The sequence below is a fragment of the Eulemur rufifrons genome, chromosome 29 (genome assembly GCF_041146395.1).
Source record: "Eulemur rufifrons isolate Redbay chromosome 29, OSU_ERuf_1, whole genome shotgun sequence".
Classification (NCBI taxonomy): domain Eukaryota; kingdom Metazoa; phylum Chordata; class Mammalia; order Primates; family Lemuridae; genus Eulemur; species Eulemur rufifrons.
Window position 1 is genome coordinate 73,764,605 of NC_091011.1, and position 20,240 is coordinate 73,784,844.

At 36.2% G+C, this 20,240-nt stretch overlaps 1 protein-coding gene across 2 annotated transcripts in view; it reads left to right on the forward strand.

Annotated features, from left to right (window-relative positions):
• Positions 1 to 5,092: 5,092 nt before the first annotated feature.
• ING3 (inhibitor of growth family member 3) overlaps positions 5,093 to 20,240 on the forward strand; it is a 29,121-nt gene continuing 13,973 nt past the window's right edge. Inside the window, exons 1-5 of one of the 2 annotated variants that reach the window (XM_069461829.1) lie at positions 5,093 to 5,240; positions 5,493 to 5,564; positions 7,626 to 7,726; positions 9,286 to 9,351; positions 9,922 to 10,728. In XM_069461829.1, coding sequence (XP_069317930.1) covers positions 5,213 to 5,240; positions 5,493 to 5,564; positions 7,626 to 7,726; positions 9,286 to 9,351; positions 9,922 to 9,933 — 279 coding nt within the window. In that variant the 5' untranslated portion in view covers positions 5,093 to 5,212 and the 3' untranslated portion in view covers positions 9,934 to 10,728. Of the gene's footprint in view, positions 5,241 to 5,492; positions 5,565 to 7,625; positions 7,727 to 9,285; positions 9,352 to 9,921; positions 10,729 to 20,240 lie in introns of those variants that run through there. The other variant, XM_069461828.1, reaches the window with a different exon arrangement.

The following is a 20,240-nucleotide window of genomic DNA, read 5'->3' on the forward strand; positions in this document are numbered from 1 at the left end:
TGCCTACTCCGGGGCAACTGCTTCCACTGCAGCGCCCTTGGTATGACACTTACCGGACCATTTACCTCTGTACTGTCAAGACTACAGATACTACTTTCTCACGATTACATTTATGTCCCGGGCACTGTGCTAGGCGCTCTTAAACATTATTTCCTTGGAGCCTCAACACAATCCTACAGTACGAGTATCTTTTCTTACCTTAATTTCATAGATGAAAAACAGTCCTGTGGACCTTGGATAATGCCTCAAGTATTGGAACTTCTAGATTGATTTTCCAATTTTTACATCTTTTCTATTTATCTTTTTCTTGTTTGTTTTACTTTCTGGTTTAATTTCATCAAACATGACTTCTAGTACTCACATTGTTAGATATCATTTTTTGTCTGCTAACAATCTCTCATCGTCATTTCCTTCAGTGATTTGTACTGTTTGAATGTGTGCTCATTGTCAACAGAAGTTGCTCCTCATCCCTAACGGGTATTATTGTATTTACCTTTGTATGGGTCCCCTATTGTTTCACCAGGTCAGATCAGTTTTTACTACCTGGTTAAAGGGTCTCCACACCTTGTGAGGAGTCTGAATTTGGACTCTATGATCACGCTTGGTGCAGGTCTGGGGTCTAAATTCCTCTGGGTTGCCTTTTCACCCCTGATCTCTGGTGGCCCGATGACAAGCTTCGTTGTTGTTTCCCCAGGTAGTTTCATAGAAGGAGCAGCCCCCTGTGATTACGGGCATAATTATATTGCGAGATGGTTAACTTTAGCTCCCTGCAAGCATAGGATCTGAGGCTTGTGATACTTTCACTCTGCCACATCAGAGCCCAAGACTCAATATTTAAGGCCCATAAAGCTGTAAGTTTTTTGAGCTTCAGCTTTTGTTCCCTATACCAACTTTGAGTTTACTCTTTATTTATAGCATCTGGGGATTTCATTCTCTTAGTTTCAAGTATTTTTCTTATGTTTTATCCAGAATTTCTATTTGTTTTGGGGGAATGGTTTTGTGACGGCTTTGTATACAGTAGCCCACCATCTATCTCAGTAAGTTCCCTCTCCCATCCACTGAATGCACACAGAGAAATCCCCTTTGCAAAATCTCCTTAACTGTCCTTCCACTAGTTACTTTTCTTCCCCTCTCTCCTCCTTTTCTCCAAATTCTCTGTCAGAAACACCCAGGAACCAGGAAAGTAGAACTTTCTAGAGAGGTCTCTTTAGTGGGTATTGGGAGGGGTAGGCAGAAAACATCCATAGACGTGTAAAGGGAAGACTATCATCCTATCAATGCTGCTTATAACTTACCCAGTAAGTGACTCAATGGATTTTAAAGATGTAAAATTAGTTTAATGTAAAGACAGAGTTTTATTCTGCTTTCTTCCCATATTACAAAGGTCTGTCAGGGAGGATATATTGCCTGGTGCAAAATATAAAAACATTTCATTTCATAGTTTTACTAGGTTTCAAGATGGTAGTTTTCTTTAAAAAGATAATGAAGTGGCAGAACCTTAAGACTTCAAGCCAAGGTTCTCCTGAGCACATGCTATATAAAGGATTTAAATTTCCATTTGTCTTGGACCCTGGTAAAGTAATATTTTGCAACCACTTTTTTATTTTTTCCTAAATTTTAATTCCTTCTACTTAGCCAGTAGCTTTTCCTACAATACTTTTACATAGCTTTCTCTGCATCATATCTCCTTTGATTGTAGTACAACAGTGGCAGTACCACACCTAGAGGTGAGATAATCCTACAGTTGTGATGATGTCCAGCCTCAAAAGAATCAGGGGCACAAGGAAGAACTAAGAGTAACAAAAAGGATATCTGCAACATGGATAAGTTAGGAGGGGGCGTACGATTTTAATAATGATGGTAATAGCAGCTGACATTTATTGAATCATAACATTTAGATAGCATTAGTCAAAGTGCTTTACGTAGATATCCTTTCTATCCAACACTCCTGGTTTAGCTACTGTTTCTACTTCCCATTTACAGATTAGGAAACAGAGGCAGCAAGTGTTAAGGTAATTTTCTCAGGGTTACACACTAGTGTTAGAGAGACTGACAGAGAAGAGGGAGAAAAGGCAAGATTCTCTGGGAACTCTGAGCAGCAGGAGCTTGTGGAGCATGTATGTACTGAGCTGCAATTAATGTAATTCTGCCACAAGGTTGCCAATCTTTGTGTCTCTTCATTCCCAATCTCAAATCCCACGAGAGTGTACCTGTTAGGTCCAGCTTTGGCCTATCCCTTATAAATTAATGAGCTATGATGAGGGAGCATGGGAATGTGATACCGATACGGTCACTCCTCCACATGAAGGGAACTGTCTAGAAATGTGGTATTGGTTGTAAGTAGGCAGCCACTCCAAGTGGTATCTACCGTATGACCTAATGATGCAGGAAGTTATCACATGCATATGCAAACACAATTTTCTGCAGCTGATAGATGTTCCAACAAGAGTTACATTCATCAACTAAAATACAGAGTAAGTTTTATTTTTGGTTTCTCTGGAGTATATATGTATACTGACTAAATTAGGACCCATTTACTATCTCATTTTCCTTAATATGGAACCCGCCCTGAAATGATGGACTTCTATTTCTAACAGCATGCCGTTTTAGCTACTGTGAATGAGCCACCTGGCAAAAACAACTAAAAATTCTAGATTAAAAAAAAAATCAAATACACTGATGAATTGGTAGGAAATGAAGGAATTCTCAGAGAGGATATATAAAGGGGGGACAAGAAAGGAAAAAAGGAAAATGAGAATACCTTGAGAAATAAGCGAGGGCCAAAGTGGGCTTTTGTTCAGAGATTATCTGTCAAATTCTGGACACCTAGAGCTCCTGCTTTGATAGGTGTGCAGCAAGCCAGGGTCACAAGATAAAGCCAAGTATCATTTCAAATGGCAAAGTCTTACCAGAGACAAAAATCTGGGGTCTCAAAGGACTATATTTCCCATGTAAGGGTGAATATGAAATAAATCTCATCCACAGAAGAGGCCAGTAAGGAAACATGCCTGTCTTGGCCTTGGAGCCCAGTAAAGGGATTGGGGGAAGTCTCCTCTGAGAATCTGTAACAAGCCCTTTGGTTTAGAGGCCTAAATTCAATCTATCTGTGCAATAAAATAAACATCAAGTGGAGAATTTAATCTGGTCCTAAAGTACATGGTGTCTGCAAGCAACGTTCAGAAGCAAATTCTAATACTCCCCAAGAAAACTCAATTTTAATTCCAGCCTCAAAGAATTCTTATGCTTACAACTCCAGAAACATGAGTTCAGAGTTCAGAATCACAATCCACAGGGAAACAGGCACCATGAGCAAAAAGTGCCTGTTTTTGAAGAAATAGACATCACAAGACTCATAGAATTTTCAGTATTGGATTTAATTGAAACAGAATATAGACTAAATATGTTTAATTTGTATAAGAAATTAGAAAATGGGTTGAAAAGAGAACCAAATAGAACTTCTAAAACTAAAAATTACTGAAAATTTTGAAATAAAACATATAAAAGAAAGATTAAGACAAATGTAGGATAAAGTGAGAAAGTCTTACAGAGGTCTTTCAGATGTTCTAAGGGATAATGGAAAAGATTGGAAATAAGCAACATTGAAGAGGTAATAGTTGAGAATTTTCTGGGATTGTTGCAGGACACCAACCCTAAGATTCAGGATCTCCTCAAATCCTAAGCATGGTTAAAGAAACTTTAAGGAAAGAAAGAGAGGAAGGAAGGAAGCATGAGATCCAGACTGAGATCACTGCAAAACTGCAAAACTATCAAAGAGATCTTAAAACAGGCAGAAGGAAGGAAGGATGAAAAGGAGGTGGGAGGGAGGGAAGGAGGGAGAGAGAGAGAATGGTACTAGATTGTAGATGCAAGTACAGAAAATAAACCAGGTCATTCTTATTAGGGTTGAGGTAAAGTTCCGTTGAGATTCATCGATATGACAGGAAAGTATCCTGATTAACAGCAGTGAAAAATTCTTGAGTACAAGAATATTCAAGGGAGGAAGAAAGCAGGAAACACACACAGGCACACAGTTTCAACTCCAATCTGAAAAACAGAAACAGAAAATTAAATGATGAACTAAAGACAATTTCCCCTGGAAAACCAAGAGAATTAAGAAAAGACGGGTGGAAAATAACAATACCTAAAACTTATTGACTGCAAGAGTTTTTAAGAAAAATTTTAAAAAAGAAACTGAGCAGGGAAATACTAAATATATCACCTATCAACATTTGCTAGGGTTCAAAAAGTAGAAAAAGACAACACCCAGGACCACAAAGCTCTAATACAGGATATTTACTAAACATAATCTAAAGTTATTACTAGTACATCCCATTAGATGTAAAGGCTCCATTCGTTATTCATGTTTGTTTATTATTTTCTTTTTCTTTCTTTCTTTTTTCTTTTTTTGGCAGGTGCAGGTTGTATGTATTACATTAGCACGACGACGACACGGACCGCAAACTAGAATATATAACTAAATTGCTATTGAAAACTATTTATGTATCTTTTAATCTAGTGCATATCCACTACATACCTTCAGTATAAACTATTTTAAAATTACATGTGCGCCAACCAGATGTCTCATTTATACCTTAAAAGTAAATACTGAGAATAAATTCCAGCAAAGAGTTCTGTTTTAAACAATCTGAATTGCCCGCACTTTGCTGATTGTTCTAGCGTTTAGAACCTTTGTTATTTGCCTAGCACTACCTGAAATCCATGACTCACAAACGCCCGGGCATGGAGTCACAGGAAAGAACAGGTGAAAAGTTGTCCCTAGTTGGGTTCTGCGGGCATACAACTCCCGTCATCCTCTGTGCAAAAATCAACAAATAAACACAGGCACCGCATTTCAGATTCTGTTGCGCACCGTTTGCAATGGCGCCTGGTTTTTGTAGTCTCTACGTGGAGAACTGCCGGCGCGTCAGTCCTCGCTCAAGAGGAATAAAACTACACTTCCCACAAAGGCGCGGGGGCAGACACCGGCTGGCATACGTCATTGCTTCAGCCAACCAATGACAGCTGCGGGCGGCAGTGAGGCAAGCGCCGTCAGGCGCCAAAGTGGTTTTTTTTTTTTTTTTTTTTTTTTTTGCCGGAGTCGAGCGGGTGCTGCTAGCGGAGGCGCCATATTGGAAGGGACAAAACTCCGGCGACAGCGAGTGACACAAATAAACCCCTGGACCCCCTCGTTCCCCCAGCTCTAAGGGCCGCGATGTTGTACCTAGAGGACTATCTGGAAAGTGAGTGCGCGGTGCTAGCGGGGGCCGCCTGTGGGACCTGCGGGCGGGCGAGAGCGCGAGTGGACGGGCAGGCGAGATGGCGGGAGGGAGGGGGAGGCGGGGGATGTTTCTTTCTCACGGTAACTGGCAGCCTCGTTGTGGGCTGCCGACTCCCCGGACCCCCCCTACGCACGCACGCACGCACGCACGTCTCGACGTAAGCGCGTATTTCCCCGTTGGCCCCGCCCCTCTGACGAACTCCGTCTTTGACAGTGATTGAGCAGCTTCCAATGGACCTGCGGGACCGCTTCACCGAGATGCGCGAGATGGATCTGCAGGTGCAAAGTAAGCCGGCGCGTTTACTCGTGTTCGCTGCGCGCGTTCAGTGCCGGACTTGCTTGCCGTCAGTGCTAGCGCACGCTGCTGTTTTACTGTCCTTCGGCTCGCTCCGCTAGTGCATAAGGAGTTGTCAAAGAAGTGAATGTGCTGAATCTCGCCTCTTCCTTCTCACGCTACTTTTCTTGTAGCATTTACAAGAGAAGGGGACATTTGGATATGTGTATTCCTTTCTCGAATTTGGGACTGTGTGAAAAATATTTCTCTACTTTCATTGAGAATGTAGATACGTGTTTTAGTGGACATCAACATAAACGCTAAGAAGACTTTGGCTTGAGCCTTTATGTATCATACTTAGATTTTAGCATTTATAACTTCGGTTAAAGCTCATTCTATTTAAAGTTTCCAAGAGTGGAAAACAGAAGCGCAGGTTAGATGTAGAATGTCAAATTTTGAAAAGTTACACATTATAGGATACACTTTGAATTGTCAACAGCATGGTCATTTTCCCAAAATGAGTGAGGGGAATAAGATTTTACTGTAGAGCTTATCTTCTACTGTAATAAAAATTTCGGCAGTTAATGGTCATTTCTTTTTCTTTCAGTGATAGCTTGGTAGTCCTGTGACTTTTTTCCCAAAATTAACCTTGTTCTTTCATAGAGCAAAGACTGTAAGTAGGTAGCTAGGGACTGCTTGGGGTACTAAGAATCTGACCTTTTCATTCCCTCTTGCTCCCCTGCCCCACCACCACACACACACTTCTGTACCCTTTGTTCATGAATATGCTTTTCTCAACCTCTTGTCAGTTTCATGTGGCACATAATGAAAGGTGGCATCCTATGGAAGCCACCTACTTGTGTTCAGTGGATTGTAGTGTGGAAGTCTGAAGTATGTGTGGTTCTGCAGCTAGCTCACAAAAGCGGATTTAACTCTAATATAGCTGAAATGCTAAAGATACACCGAAGTAGTGTTCTTTGCAGAATTGAGCACAGTCTTTGATGTTGGATAGATCTAAGTTTATTTTAGGGCTTTCATAATTTACTCATTGACTTTGACTGCATTACTACTTCTGAGGGGTTTTCATTTTCTGTAGAAAGTCAATCGTCTGAGGATTCAAAATAATCCAGAAAATTAGAATGTATAGTACCTGATAAAGGTAGGCGTTAAAGAGTAACTCTTATTTTAAATTTTTTCACTATTAAAAATTTTGAATTCTCTTGTAATTTGGATTTAGATTTTTGTACAAATTACAGGGTTTTTTTAAACTTGCATTTTTTACAATACCTAGAATTTTTCTAAAATTAATAGGTATTATGGATTAATGGAAAAGTATTGTGTGTCAAATCAGTTAACAAATGGTTATTTAAAACAAAGGAAAATACAGTTAAAAAATTAACCATAGGACTTCTGAGAATCTTTAAAAAGCTCTTATACACTGAAAATTTCCAAAAGAAGAATATAGTAAAAAGATTTTCTTCAACTTATGTAATAACAGAATTCCTTTTATTTATTTTTCCTTTTTTAACAGACATCCAGTGAGATGATTATTCTTGGCACATAGGGGAAAAACTTACCTTGAATAAATAATATAGTGTATTAAGTGAATAAATGATTGCATATATTTTCAGTTGTGATATGAGGTGATGAGATATTTAATGCCAAATAGCAAATCTTTTTATCACTTTTCCTTATAAAAGAAGACTGAGAATTATCTAGAGGTGCTTTAATTGTGTTTTGGCACATTCGACTGATTTAGTACCATCACCCTTTGACACCACGGCTATCCTATTCAAAGACTGCGGTATAGTTATTAATTCTACTTAAACTGTTGGAAAAAATTTTGAAATAACACAGATAAATTGTCAGTAGGGAAAATTGTAACTTTTTAAAACTAAGGTAATTAATACATTATATTAATACATTTACATAATCAAGAATAACATATTTAAGTTACTGGCCAAGTGAAAGAGTGTATATTGTCGGATTTTTTTTCCTTCTTCAAATCAAAGCATGTATATTTGGTGTATGAATTTGGTCATCTAAATATGAAATGTTTTTGTTATGTCGTAGATGCAATGGATCAGCTGGAACAAAGAGTCAGTGAATTCTTTATGAATGCAAAGAAAAATAAACCTGAGTGGAGAGAAGAACAAATGGCATCCATCAAAAAAGTATGTGTGACACTTCAGATGATTTGTCAATAAATATTGGGATCCTCTGAAAAAGATATGTTAAAATTAAATAGTCTTCTATGGGAAAAATGAGGGGGAGTTATCAATGGCTCTTTAGAATTTAAGTAATTTATTGTGTTTTAGAGGTTCAGGTTTAGATATTTTTGATCATTAAAGCATTTTGGTAATTTTAAAAAATTGTTTTAATAATTAGTGACTGTTAGAAAGTTACAGACCATTTAAAAAGTACATTTTTTTTTCTATTTTGTTTTATTCTAGTTATATACAATTAAAGGTGCCTTGATTTTAGAGCTACAATACTCTATTTCCGTTTTGACCACAAACTAGAGTGAAAATTGGGAGACCTTGAAGAGTATTTTATACCTTGCTAGATACCTGAGTTGGTAGACTCATGGAAGAACAGAATCTTAAAAGTCTGAAGGATCCTAAAAAAGCCTTTTAGTTTACTCTCTATATTTGCTCATGAATTAGATCTAGAAGCACAAAATTCTTTGAGTTTTTGTTAGTTTTATAGTACTTGTAGCTCTCTTCCACGTTAGCATGGACATCAGCTCATACCCCAAGGGTGCTTTAAACATATGATGTAATTCATTCAGGGATATGTTGGAAGAACAACTTAAAAGACTTGCATTTGGTCAACACTCTGCCATTTAGCTGTGTGACATTGGACAGGTCTTACAATATTGCTGAGTAATAATGCCTCTCTACACCGAACCTTCATAGAATTGTTCAAATATTAAATAAGAAAGAAATTTGGAAACTACAAATTGAGTAGTTGTATTACTTATTCTACTGCATGGAGGGAAGATTATTTCTGTTAGGAGAAAAAAAAAGTCATAATCTGTAACAGAAGTAGTCCTGGCTTGGAAGATACCTGGATGCACAAGTGTATGTGAGTATGGACATCACATATATACATCCCAGAGTATGGATCATCCTTTTAATATATTAAGTGTTTGGTATAGCACAACTTGAATATACCTCAAAAAGTCTGGTACCCTGTGGAAATTCATAGTATTTCCCCTGCCTTTTTTTTTTTTTTAAATAATTTGCTTTAGAGGAGAAATCTAAAGTATAGGTTGAGTTGTATAGATTTAAAATGGGAGTTATAGAACAACTGGAAACTATACAGATCAGAATCCTTTCAATAGCTGTACTTTTATTAAAAAGTTTTAAAAATGGAGTGTAAATGTACTTTGCAAGTTAGACCAATTTTAATTAATGTTTATTTTTTGTTGTTTTAAATAGTATTTATTAGGTCATGTAGCTTTTTCTAGTATAGAAACTAGATTTGGAATGGTATTTGTTTTCATTTATATCTTTTCTAGGAATTCTGGACATGTTCCTTTAATTTCTGGCCATTATCCATAATTTCTAATCCTTTCCCATCCCTACCCTATCTCTAACAAGGTTTTTATTGTTAATGTAGGGTGACTGATAATGATAATGGTACGATAATGGAAATGTAGTTATATGTCCTACATATGCATATTTTAGAATCATTAATTTATTCTTGAAATGAAAATGTTTTTATTCAGGACTACTATAAAGCTTTGGAAGATGCAGATGAGAAGGTGCAGTTGGCAAACCAGATATATGACTTGGTAAGTAAAATTAACGTGCATACAATGCCCCAAGTATTTGAAAAATGGATTATGTTTTAAATTTTATTGGCTTAAATGTTGTAGAAAGAACACACTAAAACTGAAGTTATACTCTCTTGATCCCACTGTGTTGATCCCATTTAATTTGAGAGCTCAGTATCTATTTTTTGGTTTCTTTGTGAAAGAGTCAGAGTCCTTAGTGTTAGTTAATAGGTCAAGAACCTTACATTTTAGGCAAGGCTACATTGTGGTAAGATTGTATCTGATTTTGGATACTTTTTATAAAAGAAGAATTAGTATGTAACTTTATTTTGCTAATCCTTCTCTTCTAAAGGTAGTGTATTTACTTGCCTGATGAATCATTTTGAGCTTGTTTCTGTGGTAAAATATACAGACAATTAGTGTGTTGACAGAAGTTCTTGGTAGTCTGATTAAAATGAAGAAGAGAATCATTTGAATCAGTGTTTACCTGAATGATGTTAATAGATAGTACTTAACAAGTATGTCAGTTGTTTGGGAAATATTAGATGACATAAACTTTAATAAACTTTACAAAAGGCTTTTTTGCAGCAGCACCTTTAAAAGATTAAAATCATCAAGAAGATACAATATGCAATATTTCTCTAATTGATGTAATTATGGTGCTCTTTTTTTTTTTATGTGAAGCATCTTCTAAAATGCATATTATAGGAAATACTCATCTCTGTTTTTGCCTTAAAGTAAGTTAAAGCAGAAAACAAATGCTCACTTTTGGTTAACTTTAATATATAGAGTTCATATCTTATTTGTGCAGTCTTTCCTGGGTATGGCTTTATTACTGAACAAGTACATGTAAATAACATGTCATTGGTGAGCAGGACACAAGATAAAATGTATATACCTCATATGGTATAAATTATCAATGCTTATACCAAACTAGAAAACATTTGTCATGTAAAGCCATTGAAAATGTTTACTTGTTTTTATATAGTGAAAATATCTTAATGGCTATCATAATGTAGGCTCTTTTGTTCATACAGTTATTCTAGAAAACATTTTGTAAAAGACACTGCCTAAAGAAAGGTAGCGTAGGCTGTAGCTTGATTTACTGTGGAATAAACAAAAAAAATTTTAATTGTGTTCATCTTGAATTATGTCTGTAAATGTAGAAAAAGGCATTTATGTTTGAATCTAAGACAAATTTGTTTAATAACATTCTTACTCCTATTTAGTGACTATGTATCAGTTTTTATTTAGAAACTACATGCTTTTTAATTCATATAACTCTTTGGTTCTATTCTTTTTTTGTTGATATTGTTTTACTAGTTTTTATACCTTTACTAAAGATATTTTGTGTATCTATAGAAAAACAACATAAATTTATGCTTTTTAAGTATGTGTATATGTATTCATCTGTTATTTATGAATCATACCGTTCATCCACTCTGTGCCTGATAAAATGGAGTTTTACGTGGATATAATGGAGGAATAAAAAGTAATACTAGAAATGGTTCCTGTCCTGTAAACTGCTGTAGTTGGGGAAAAATACCCACAAAGTAGAGTGGGGGATCCATATACTAATAGAAAGATGTAACAGATGAAGATCAACACAGTTGAGTAATAAGGGGTATCTGGTAAAAAATTGAAGTAAGTCATGAAAGAGTTATTTGTTGATTTCTTAGAGGGTATGAAATGAATTTTGAACAGAGTTTATTCAGAGAGTCAGGGGCCTAGATTAGGTATTGTATTGAGGGGAAAAGCATTTCACTCAGAGGTAATGGCATGAACATAGAATGAAAGTAAAAATTAATAAATTATTTGAACAGGATAGATTACCGGGGTTAGAGAGTGAGGTAATAAAGGTCATATAATAAATTTAATAAAATGCAATAAATAGAGAGATAATAAAAGTCATATACATTTAATAAATACAATAAATATAATAAAAAGCAAATGTTCATAATGGATCCGTACAGATTTGAATTCAAACTCTAGCTGAGCCATTTCACTAACAGTATGACTTTGGAAAAGTTATTTAATCTTGAACCTCAGATTCCTGCTGTAAAATAGCAGTGTTAATTTATACCTTATTGGACGAATTGCATTAAGTTATATATAATGCTCTTAAGGATTCAATTCTTTTAAGACTTGGTGCATCTCCTTTCCTGAACTGGAATTGTCTGCTTTCCTGAAGTCACTGCTTCTCTGTCATCTCTGCCAAGTTGAAGTTTTTCCCTCACTCGCCTGGTACCTTTAGGGCTGCCATTGTTACTGCCCTTGCCTGCTGCCCAGAGAGAGGCCAATATACTGAGACAGCAGGAGTTGCAGCAGAGAAGGGGTTTAATATTGCAAGGTGCCAAGCAAGGAGATGGGAGAAATTTCTCAAATCCACCTCCCTTAAAAATTTGGGGCTAAGATTTTTAAAGGTGGTTTGGCAAAAAAAAAAAAAAGGGGTAGGGTGTTGGGTCTGCTGATTGGCTGGGGATTGAACCCATTGAGTTGGGAAACAGAAATTGTCTTCTTGGCTGAGACAGTTCCTGGATAGAGGGTCAGAGGACTTGTTAGATAAGTTCCCATGCGTGGCCACTGGTCTGGGTGATGTCAGTTGGTCCTCTCAAATGCAGAGTCTGGAAGATATCTCAAAGAGCAGTCTTAGGTGTTTACAATAGCTATGTTACCTGTAGAAGCGATTGGGGAGGTCACAAATCTTGCCCCTGTCAGGGGTACTTGACACTTAAGCAGTAAGCAAATACAGCCGTGGGCAAGTTGGTTAACTTTTAGCTATGTCTGTACTTACATAGAAATCAGACTTTTTATCACAGTTCCTACCTTATGCTTTTACATTATTTTATTAATAATATAGGCAGTTTCACCTTTTGTCATTTCTCCTTCCCTCCAGTTTCCCATCTCCTCCCCTGCTCTGCCCTCTACCTTTTTATTTTCTTTATCCCTTTCTCTCATGCTCCCTTTCTTTTTAAATACTTCATTGTTATTTCAGGTAACCATTGTATCCTTAGTATAAAAATCCCTTCTTCTTTGAGATTTAGTCTTTTTATTATCACTATAATTTAATGGCTTCTAGGCCAGTCTTCATTTATTGAGAAACTGGCACCTCATTCACAGTTGTTCTCTGTTGAAATCCTCTTACTTCCTGGTCTTCAACTTCTTTGACTTTGGTAAATACTAACCCACTTCTTTTGCCACGGACTAACCTGATCACTTGGAATTGCCCTACTTCTGAAAAACCTCCTGCATCTACACTTCACCTCCTTCTACTTTATCAGCCCTTTCCTATCCAATGGAGACCCTGGTTGAGCTCTTGATCTCTTCTCTTACCATTACACATTGTTGCTGTCTTAGGGCATGTTTTTACTTGCTTTAAAGATCACTCATCATCACAGTTAGCCAGCACAGCTGGAGAAAGTCACATAGCCATGTAATTGGTGCCACTACAGATTCATTGTTTTCATTATCATTTGGGCCCTTTACATTTGACACTACTTGTTAGTCCTTGTATTTGAATTTGGTTAATTTCTCTTGTTCCTCCCAATGGCTGTTCTAAAACTATGCTACACTTGTCATACAAACATTCCTTCCCAATCTTGTGATCTTGCCTTACACTGAGGATAATATATTTTCAGGCTATCTGGTGGGAACCTAATGAAATATCTCCTGCTTATCAATTCTGCAAAATCTCATGTCTTTCAATAGTCTTATTCTCTTACCTCTGATCTCAAAGGATGAGAGGTGTTCTTCCTCCTTTTTATTCTTCCACTTTTGTTGCTGTTCTCATCCCTTGCTGAGGCCTCTGATTTTGCTGTATCACTTATGCCTTCTCTTCTTTACCTTCAGTCTCTTTTCTTTCAACTGGCTTCCATACCATGTATTTAAATATACTTAGATTTTCCTCATATTTAAAAAGAACCCAGACAAATAAACACAAATCCTGTTATGAATGCATCAGTCTGCTTTAGCTAGCATTGTTCTTGAGTTTCTCACTTAGCCGCTTTGACATTCCCTCACCTTCAGTTTATTCCTAAACTATGGCAATCTGGATTCTGCTTACCAATCTTGTAAAACTTAAGTTAATAACTTCTTTCTTGCTAAATCCACTGAGCACTCTTCAGTCCTTGTTAACTGACTCTATCAGGAAATTGAATGTTGTTTACCATTCTTTTTGCCTTGACATTCTTGCTCATCTGTTACCATGTGACTGCTCTCTCCAGGTTCTCTCATCTTAGTGGCCTTTATCTATCTCCTTCTTGGATTTAGTTCAATGATGGTGTTCCTCAGGGTTCTGTCCTTGACCTATGCTATTTCTCACTCTTCAGATGGTTTTCATGTAAAGGTAATTCTCTTCCCCTCTTCTACCTGCCCCAGGGGGCCAGGAATATCAAATGACACACAGGGAATAATTGATCAGTCAAATGCCAATTTTATCCCTGCCCCCTACATCACACCCATTTTGAGAAGCACTCCAATACCTTTCTGTGTGTTCTCTTAGTTTTAACAATTAAACATTAATTCTTCCTTAAGCCCAGACTTATCCTTTGTGTCTTTTCATCTTATCTGAGAATTCCCAGGCCCTAGAACTTGGCCTAATACATCTTAAAACAGTCTCTCCTTTTTCTTCTCCTACTCCTCTCCCACTCTTTTTGTTTCTGAATCTCAGAAGAACCATTGACTTTGTAGTCAAATTAGGGCACCCTAGACTGCTCCTTGTCCTTAACTTCTTCACTTTTACTTACCATGTCTTATTCATTTTGCTGTCTAAAGTGCCTCTATTTTTCCTTCTTTTCTATTTTTTTTAGCCTGCTGCAGTTCACGTACTTTTAAAAATTATAGGCATATATGATTGAAAACAATATAATGTTCATGTCCTAAGCATACAGTTCACACTTTGACAAATGTGTACACACTTGTAACCCATACCCCAGTCGAGTTGTACAGCATTGCCATTCACTCTGGAAAACTTTCCCTCATGTCATTTCCTAGTGTCTCTCCCCTCAAGTACTCTTCATCTCTCACCAAACAATTATTGTAGCTTTTCTAAATGGTGTTTCTGCCTTTGTTTATCACCCTTATTCTAAAATGTGCATTTAAGCATGTTGTTTCCTTGTTTGAAATTTTTCAGTATTTTGATACCAACTTGTTTTACCGTGTCGCACAGTATTTTTTGATCAGGTTCCTGCCAGATTTCTAACTGCAGCTCTTTCTCCATCTTGTCTTCCATCCCTCATCAGCATCTACGTGCTCTGTCCATAGTGAACATACTGCATGTGGATCACTCTCCCTGATTGGATGACTTTCCTTTTCATGTTTACTTGGTAAACTTTTCAGTATCCGTCATAATCCTGTCCATGCCTTGCCTCTTTATTAGCATCATTTTCATAATCGTGATATTTGTGTCATTTGTATCTAGATGAAGAGGTTTAACAGCTTTTAACAAAAAAGGCATAGAAGAGTGGTTTTAAACAAAGGATTTATTTTGCTCTCATGTAAAGTAACTTTTGGAGGAGGGAGACCAGGGCCTACATAGCAACCTCAACATCATCAGTGTCCCGGGCTGCTTCTAATCTGTTCCTTTGTCCATTTGGGACAGGTAGAAGAAGACTTGCAGTAGGGGATTACTCAAAAGGGCACATTTTGTAGTAAAAGAGTCTTCCTGGATATCTTACCTACTGACATTAAATCTTACTGACTCCCTCTAGCTGCCAGAGGGGTTGATAAATATTGTTTAACAGGACACATTGCCACCGCAAATAGGTGGGGTTCTTTCAGGAAAAAGGGAGGATGTTATGTAGATAATTAGCAGTTTGTGCTTTACCCTATCCCCCAGCATAATCATGTCAGCCTCCAAATCACTGTTTTTCAGATGATTTTACCTTTGCTTCCCTATTATAAATGTCAAGAACTGTGTCTTTTTATTTTAGTGTCTTCAGGACCTAGCAGAGCTATCCTTCAGTAAATATTTATTGAACAAAATGTCTTGAATATGTTAATGGAGAAGAAAAAGCACTAACATGACTCCCCATTTGTATCTCTCGGGGATAGACGGTCTAATGATGTCATTGTTGGTGTCAGGTGTATTTTAGTTGGGAGGCAATTTCTGAAAAGGTAATAGAGTGTGCTGAGATCGGTTTGGTTTTGATGGACAAACAAGGATAGACTGCAGCACAAATACCTACTTTTTTCAAGGTGTGACTTCAGGAAAAGTGAAAGTAATGTAATTCAGGTGAGTTTAGTTTCTTTGTAGCATCACTTTAGTAGCAGAGAAAGGAGACCAAATAATCTTATAATCCTTATCTTTGTGCAAATCTTTTTGGTATCCCTCTTTTTAAATTGCTTTCATAATTTTGTTAGTTTCTTCAATTTGGATAGATTTCCTTCTCTGCTACATGAGCTCACTTTGTAAGTTCTAAAACAGGATTTGCTGGTGTGCATTCAGCAAAAGGGACTTTTTAAAAAATAATAAAAGTTATAGTGATTTTGAATAGTTTAGCTATAAATATTTTCTACTTTATAATACTTTTTTTGGTATTTTCAATTGCTTTGCTTTTAAAGAGCTTCCCTTTTGAATTATGACAAAATATTTATTAAACAGTAAAGCAACCATTACTATGCAAAATAATGACAAAAAATATTGGACACCTAGTTAATTCATTTTCAATAAAATCTTTTTTTTTTCTTTTTTTTTTTTTTTTTTTACGAAGTCTTGGTCTGTTGCCCAGGCTAAATCATAGCTCACAGCAACCTCAAACTCCTGGGTTCAAGAGATCCTCCTGCCCCAGCATCCTGGGTAGCTTAGACTACAAGTGTGCACTACCATGCTGGACTAATTATTATTATTTTTTTTTTTTGTAGAGATGGGCTCTTGCTATGTTGCCTAACCTGGTCTCAGAAACTCTTGGCCTCAAGCAATCCTCCCACTTTATCCTCCCATTATTTTATTATTTTTCTAAAATCAAATATATTAGATCTTCTAATCAGAACACCTGAGGGTAGGTGAGGTTGTTGATCATTCTATATCCTCAGAACCTGACCCATTAGATTCATCGAATGGTGAACAGAAGGGAAAGGGAAAAGATTTTTGTGGTGATCTAATTCAGTGTTTTCCAGTCCTTAGTTATTTCCTTCCCATGTTTCCTTCCCAGTTTTTATAATATCTGCTTACCATCTGTACATCTACTAAATAAAGTTTTAAATGAAATTTATTTAAGAGGAAAACTTAACTAATTTGATACTACAAACAAATGAAAAACTAGCATCACTTATAAATAATTATTAAAATTTCAAAAACTATTATATACCTTCTTGCAATGCTTGTGCTTTGTGTAGTACACATCACCACAGTGTCCCGTGGTATTTGAACACTTTATGCTTGAGGGTAAGAAATTGACTTTATTAGCCATGCGAGTAATTGCAGTCAAACATAAGGGAATCATTGACTTGTTCAGTAAGGAGGTCGCTAAGTGGAGTTACCCTGTCAAATTAGTTACTTCCCTTGAAATATGAACAGTAAACATCCAAGTGAAAGTCTATAAATATTAAACTTAGAAGTGAAATTCCTATAAAACTTAACATTTGAGAACTTAGGTTGCTAGTTTGCTTTAAAGGTAAGTGGATGGGACATAGTATAAAACTGTAACAATTTCTGTTCTTAGATCATTTACCCAATAAACAGTGGTATTCTATTTCTATAGTTTCATATAGTGAGAGAGTATAAATAACCTTCATTCGTTCAGCAAATGTTTATAGAACTTTAGCAATGAGCAGTCACTGGTGCCAGGTGGGCAGTAATGACACAGGCAGGCAATGTGTAGGCAAACTGTTAAATAAAGATTATTTTAGATTTGGATAAGTGCCATGAAGGAAATAAACGTTGTGGAAAGGAGAGAGGAAGGGAAAGAGAATGAATAACTGCTATGAATGCAGTCAGGATGATCATAAGGAGATGACATTTGAGGTGGTATTTGAAAAATGAGAAAGAACCAGTTATTTGAAAAGCTGAAGGAAGAACATTTCAGCCAGGTGATATAGCAAGGGCAAAAGTGTGAAGTGGAAAAGCTTGACTTGTTGAACCAGGAAAGAGGCCTGTGTGGTTGGTCTGTAGAGAAAGAAAAGTAGTATGAGATGACGCAGGCAGGAGCTAACACATGGGAGCCTTGTGAGCCAATTGAGGAGGAGTGTGTGAGTGTGATTCTTATTCTAAAAGGAGTGGGGAGGCCAGTGAAGGATTTTAAACAGGGGAGTGAAATATACCTTAGAGGAGATTGTATGTGGGCCTTTGCTTAAACATTATATTATTATGGTAACTGTAAGTAAGCATGTGTTATATTTACGGATTTTAAGATACAGCAATTTAATATGTAATTGCATTTGACTTCCTCTGTCAGTGTTTTATATAGCATGTTATTTCATTGTATTTTTTCATTGAAATCTTTTATTTTAAAAACAAGTAGTAAACATTTTATTCCCATGACCAGCACCACACTAGTTACCTCATTTACTAAGGAAAGAAACCATACTGTATAATAGCAACAAATGAAGAAATTTGTGGAAATAGGGGTCCAGTACAACAAAATGACAATTTATTTCGGTTGCTGTTCAGTGAAATTTGACTAATAAAAAAATCTATTCTGTTAAAATAATTTCCTTCTAGAATCCTGATACTTACAAATAGTCACTAAACACTTATTTGTGTTCCTCAGCTGGGTATCACTGTCATAAGGATGTATTAGATTGCAATACCTAATAAAGTTGATTTATATATACGCTGATAAAATTTGAGCTTTTAGTTGATGCTTGAATGATTTTAGCAGTCTCTTGCAGGGCTCAATACCCTTGAACTTGCTTCTTTTTTTATATCCTGGCCCGTTCCTGAGATGATTATATTTCAGACCCACATTTTACCTATAAATTTAAGAGTTCTTCATCTGATACTCTAATTAAGGAAATATATTATGTGAGTTTGACCTTTTGATTTCTGTCCTGTCCTTATTGTCTTTTAGAAAGACGATTAGATGAAGTTGATGTGCTAAGGCCTCAAGTATTTGTTTCAGCCTAAGGATAGATAGATCAAATTTTCGTGTAGTTTAAACATAATTTAGAGGTGTAAAGAATCATTTTCATGACTTATCATCAGAGGGGTGCTTTGCCATCATGGTTCCTTTTTCTCACCCTCCTTGTTCACTATTACCAGATCTTTTCAGGGATAGAAATTTCTCTTTTATTGCCATGGATTCAGCTTAGAACCTAATAGACTGCTTATTCTGAAAGGGCAAGCTAGACGTCTAAATTTTAGAATTTGACTATATTGGAAGCCATAGATCATGTAGAAACTTTTTAAAAGCTGTATCTAATTTTGTTTGGGTCCATCTGTGACACATTTTAAAATTTGAATATTGGAAATCTAGGAAAATCAAAAGAGAAAGAAAGTATATACAACTTATGTAAAAATGTTAAAGGATTTTTTGTTTGTTTGTTTTTGTTTTATTGTTTGTTTTGTGCAGAGGGGCCAAATGTGACTTGAATTTTTTATGATTTTGAATATGTTAACAAATAATGTTGATAGAATTTCCCTTGTCTTTAAAAGAGGTCAGAAAAAGGATAATAGTTTAAACCAGTTATGATTTTGGGGTTATAAGACAAGGAAACTTTGTGGATAGCATTTACTGACATTAAATGGGGAACAAATAAATAAATAGACTCTTTGGTCAGCCTTGTGTTAGGAATCTATGGCTAATGAAAAATCTCTCTCAATTGGATCAATACCTCTTTACTACTGTAAATCAGTCTTGCGGGGGTCAGGAGTGTGTGAAAGGGTGGGGTAACTTAAGTCCTTGCTTTACCTGATACCTGTGGGGCCATCATGGAGATCGAGTAGAAAGTGCATTCACCATTCACCATGATGTAGGTAGAGGGAATGCACATGATAGATTTCAGTCAAATTCAGTTCAGCTCTTATTATGACTATTTAATACTGTCTAAGTATCCTGGTGCTTTATAGCTTAAGTTATATCTGTGGTCAACTTACTTTCTTACTTCTAATTTGATTTAGTACATCAGTGGTAAATCTAAGAAAAATAATTTTCCTTGCCTAAGTGCTTATAATATTAATCAGTTCATAATCTTTTTTACATATCAGGAAGTGAGAATGATTGGAAGGCATCTTACAAAGCTGCCTACCACAAGGTGCTTAAGGCTTTTCTGTCTTTGTTTATTTTAATTATGAATTTGGTTTGTAGAGTTATTAATTCTTTGGATTCTGTTTGCCCTTTTTGAGTTATCTAGTGTTGAAAATTTCATCAATTTTCACACTTTCATGTGTAACAAACTTTATCAGTAATATATTTAATGAAATGAAGCAACCCTTACATGCAGAGGTGGAGTAAGTTAGGGTACTGTGTGTGGTGTAGGAAAAAAAAGTCTTTATCTTACCTTAAGACCACTCTCCCAATCGAGATTCTAACACTTTCTCTTCATAAAAAGCTCTGTATACCTATTACAAGCTACACCATACTTTCTTTTTCTTTAAGCATACTGTTTGTCTTCTGTCTCTATATCTTTTTTGATTAGTATTCCTTCTTTCCATCTATTTGAATACAAGCCATTCCTCACTATCTAACTCATTCATTCCTCTTCCGTGTCTACCAATGTTATATTTCTTTCCTTATATGCTGCTTCTGACTCTTTTTGAACTGTTGCTTATTTGTTTCATGTGGACTATATATTTTAACATTTATTGTGTTAGAAATCTTATGTAAATCTTGATTTGTCAGTTAAATTCTAATTCCTGTCAAGGTAGGGATCCTTTCCCATTCTTCATGTATTTGCCATTTAATCCAATACTAAGCACATAATAGGAGCTCAATATTTATTACCAGTATAATTGTAGGTAAGAAAAGTGG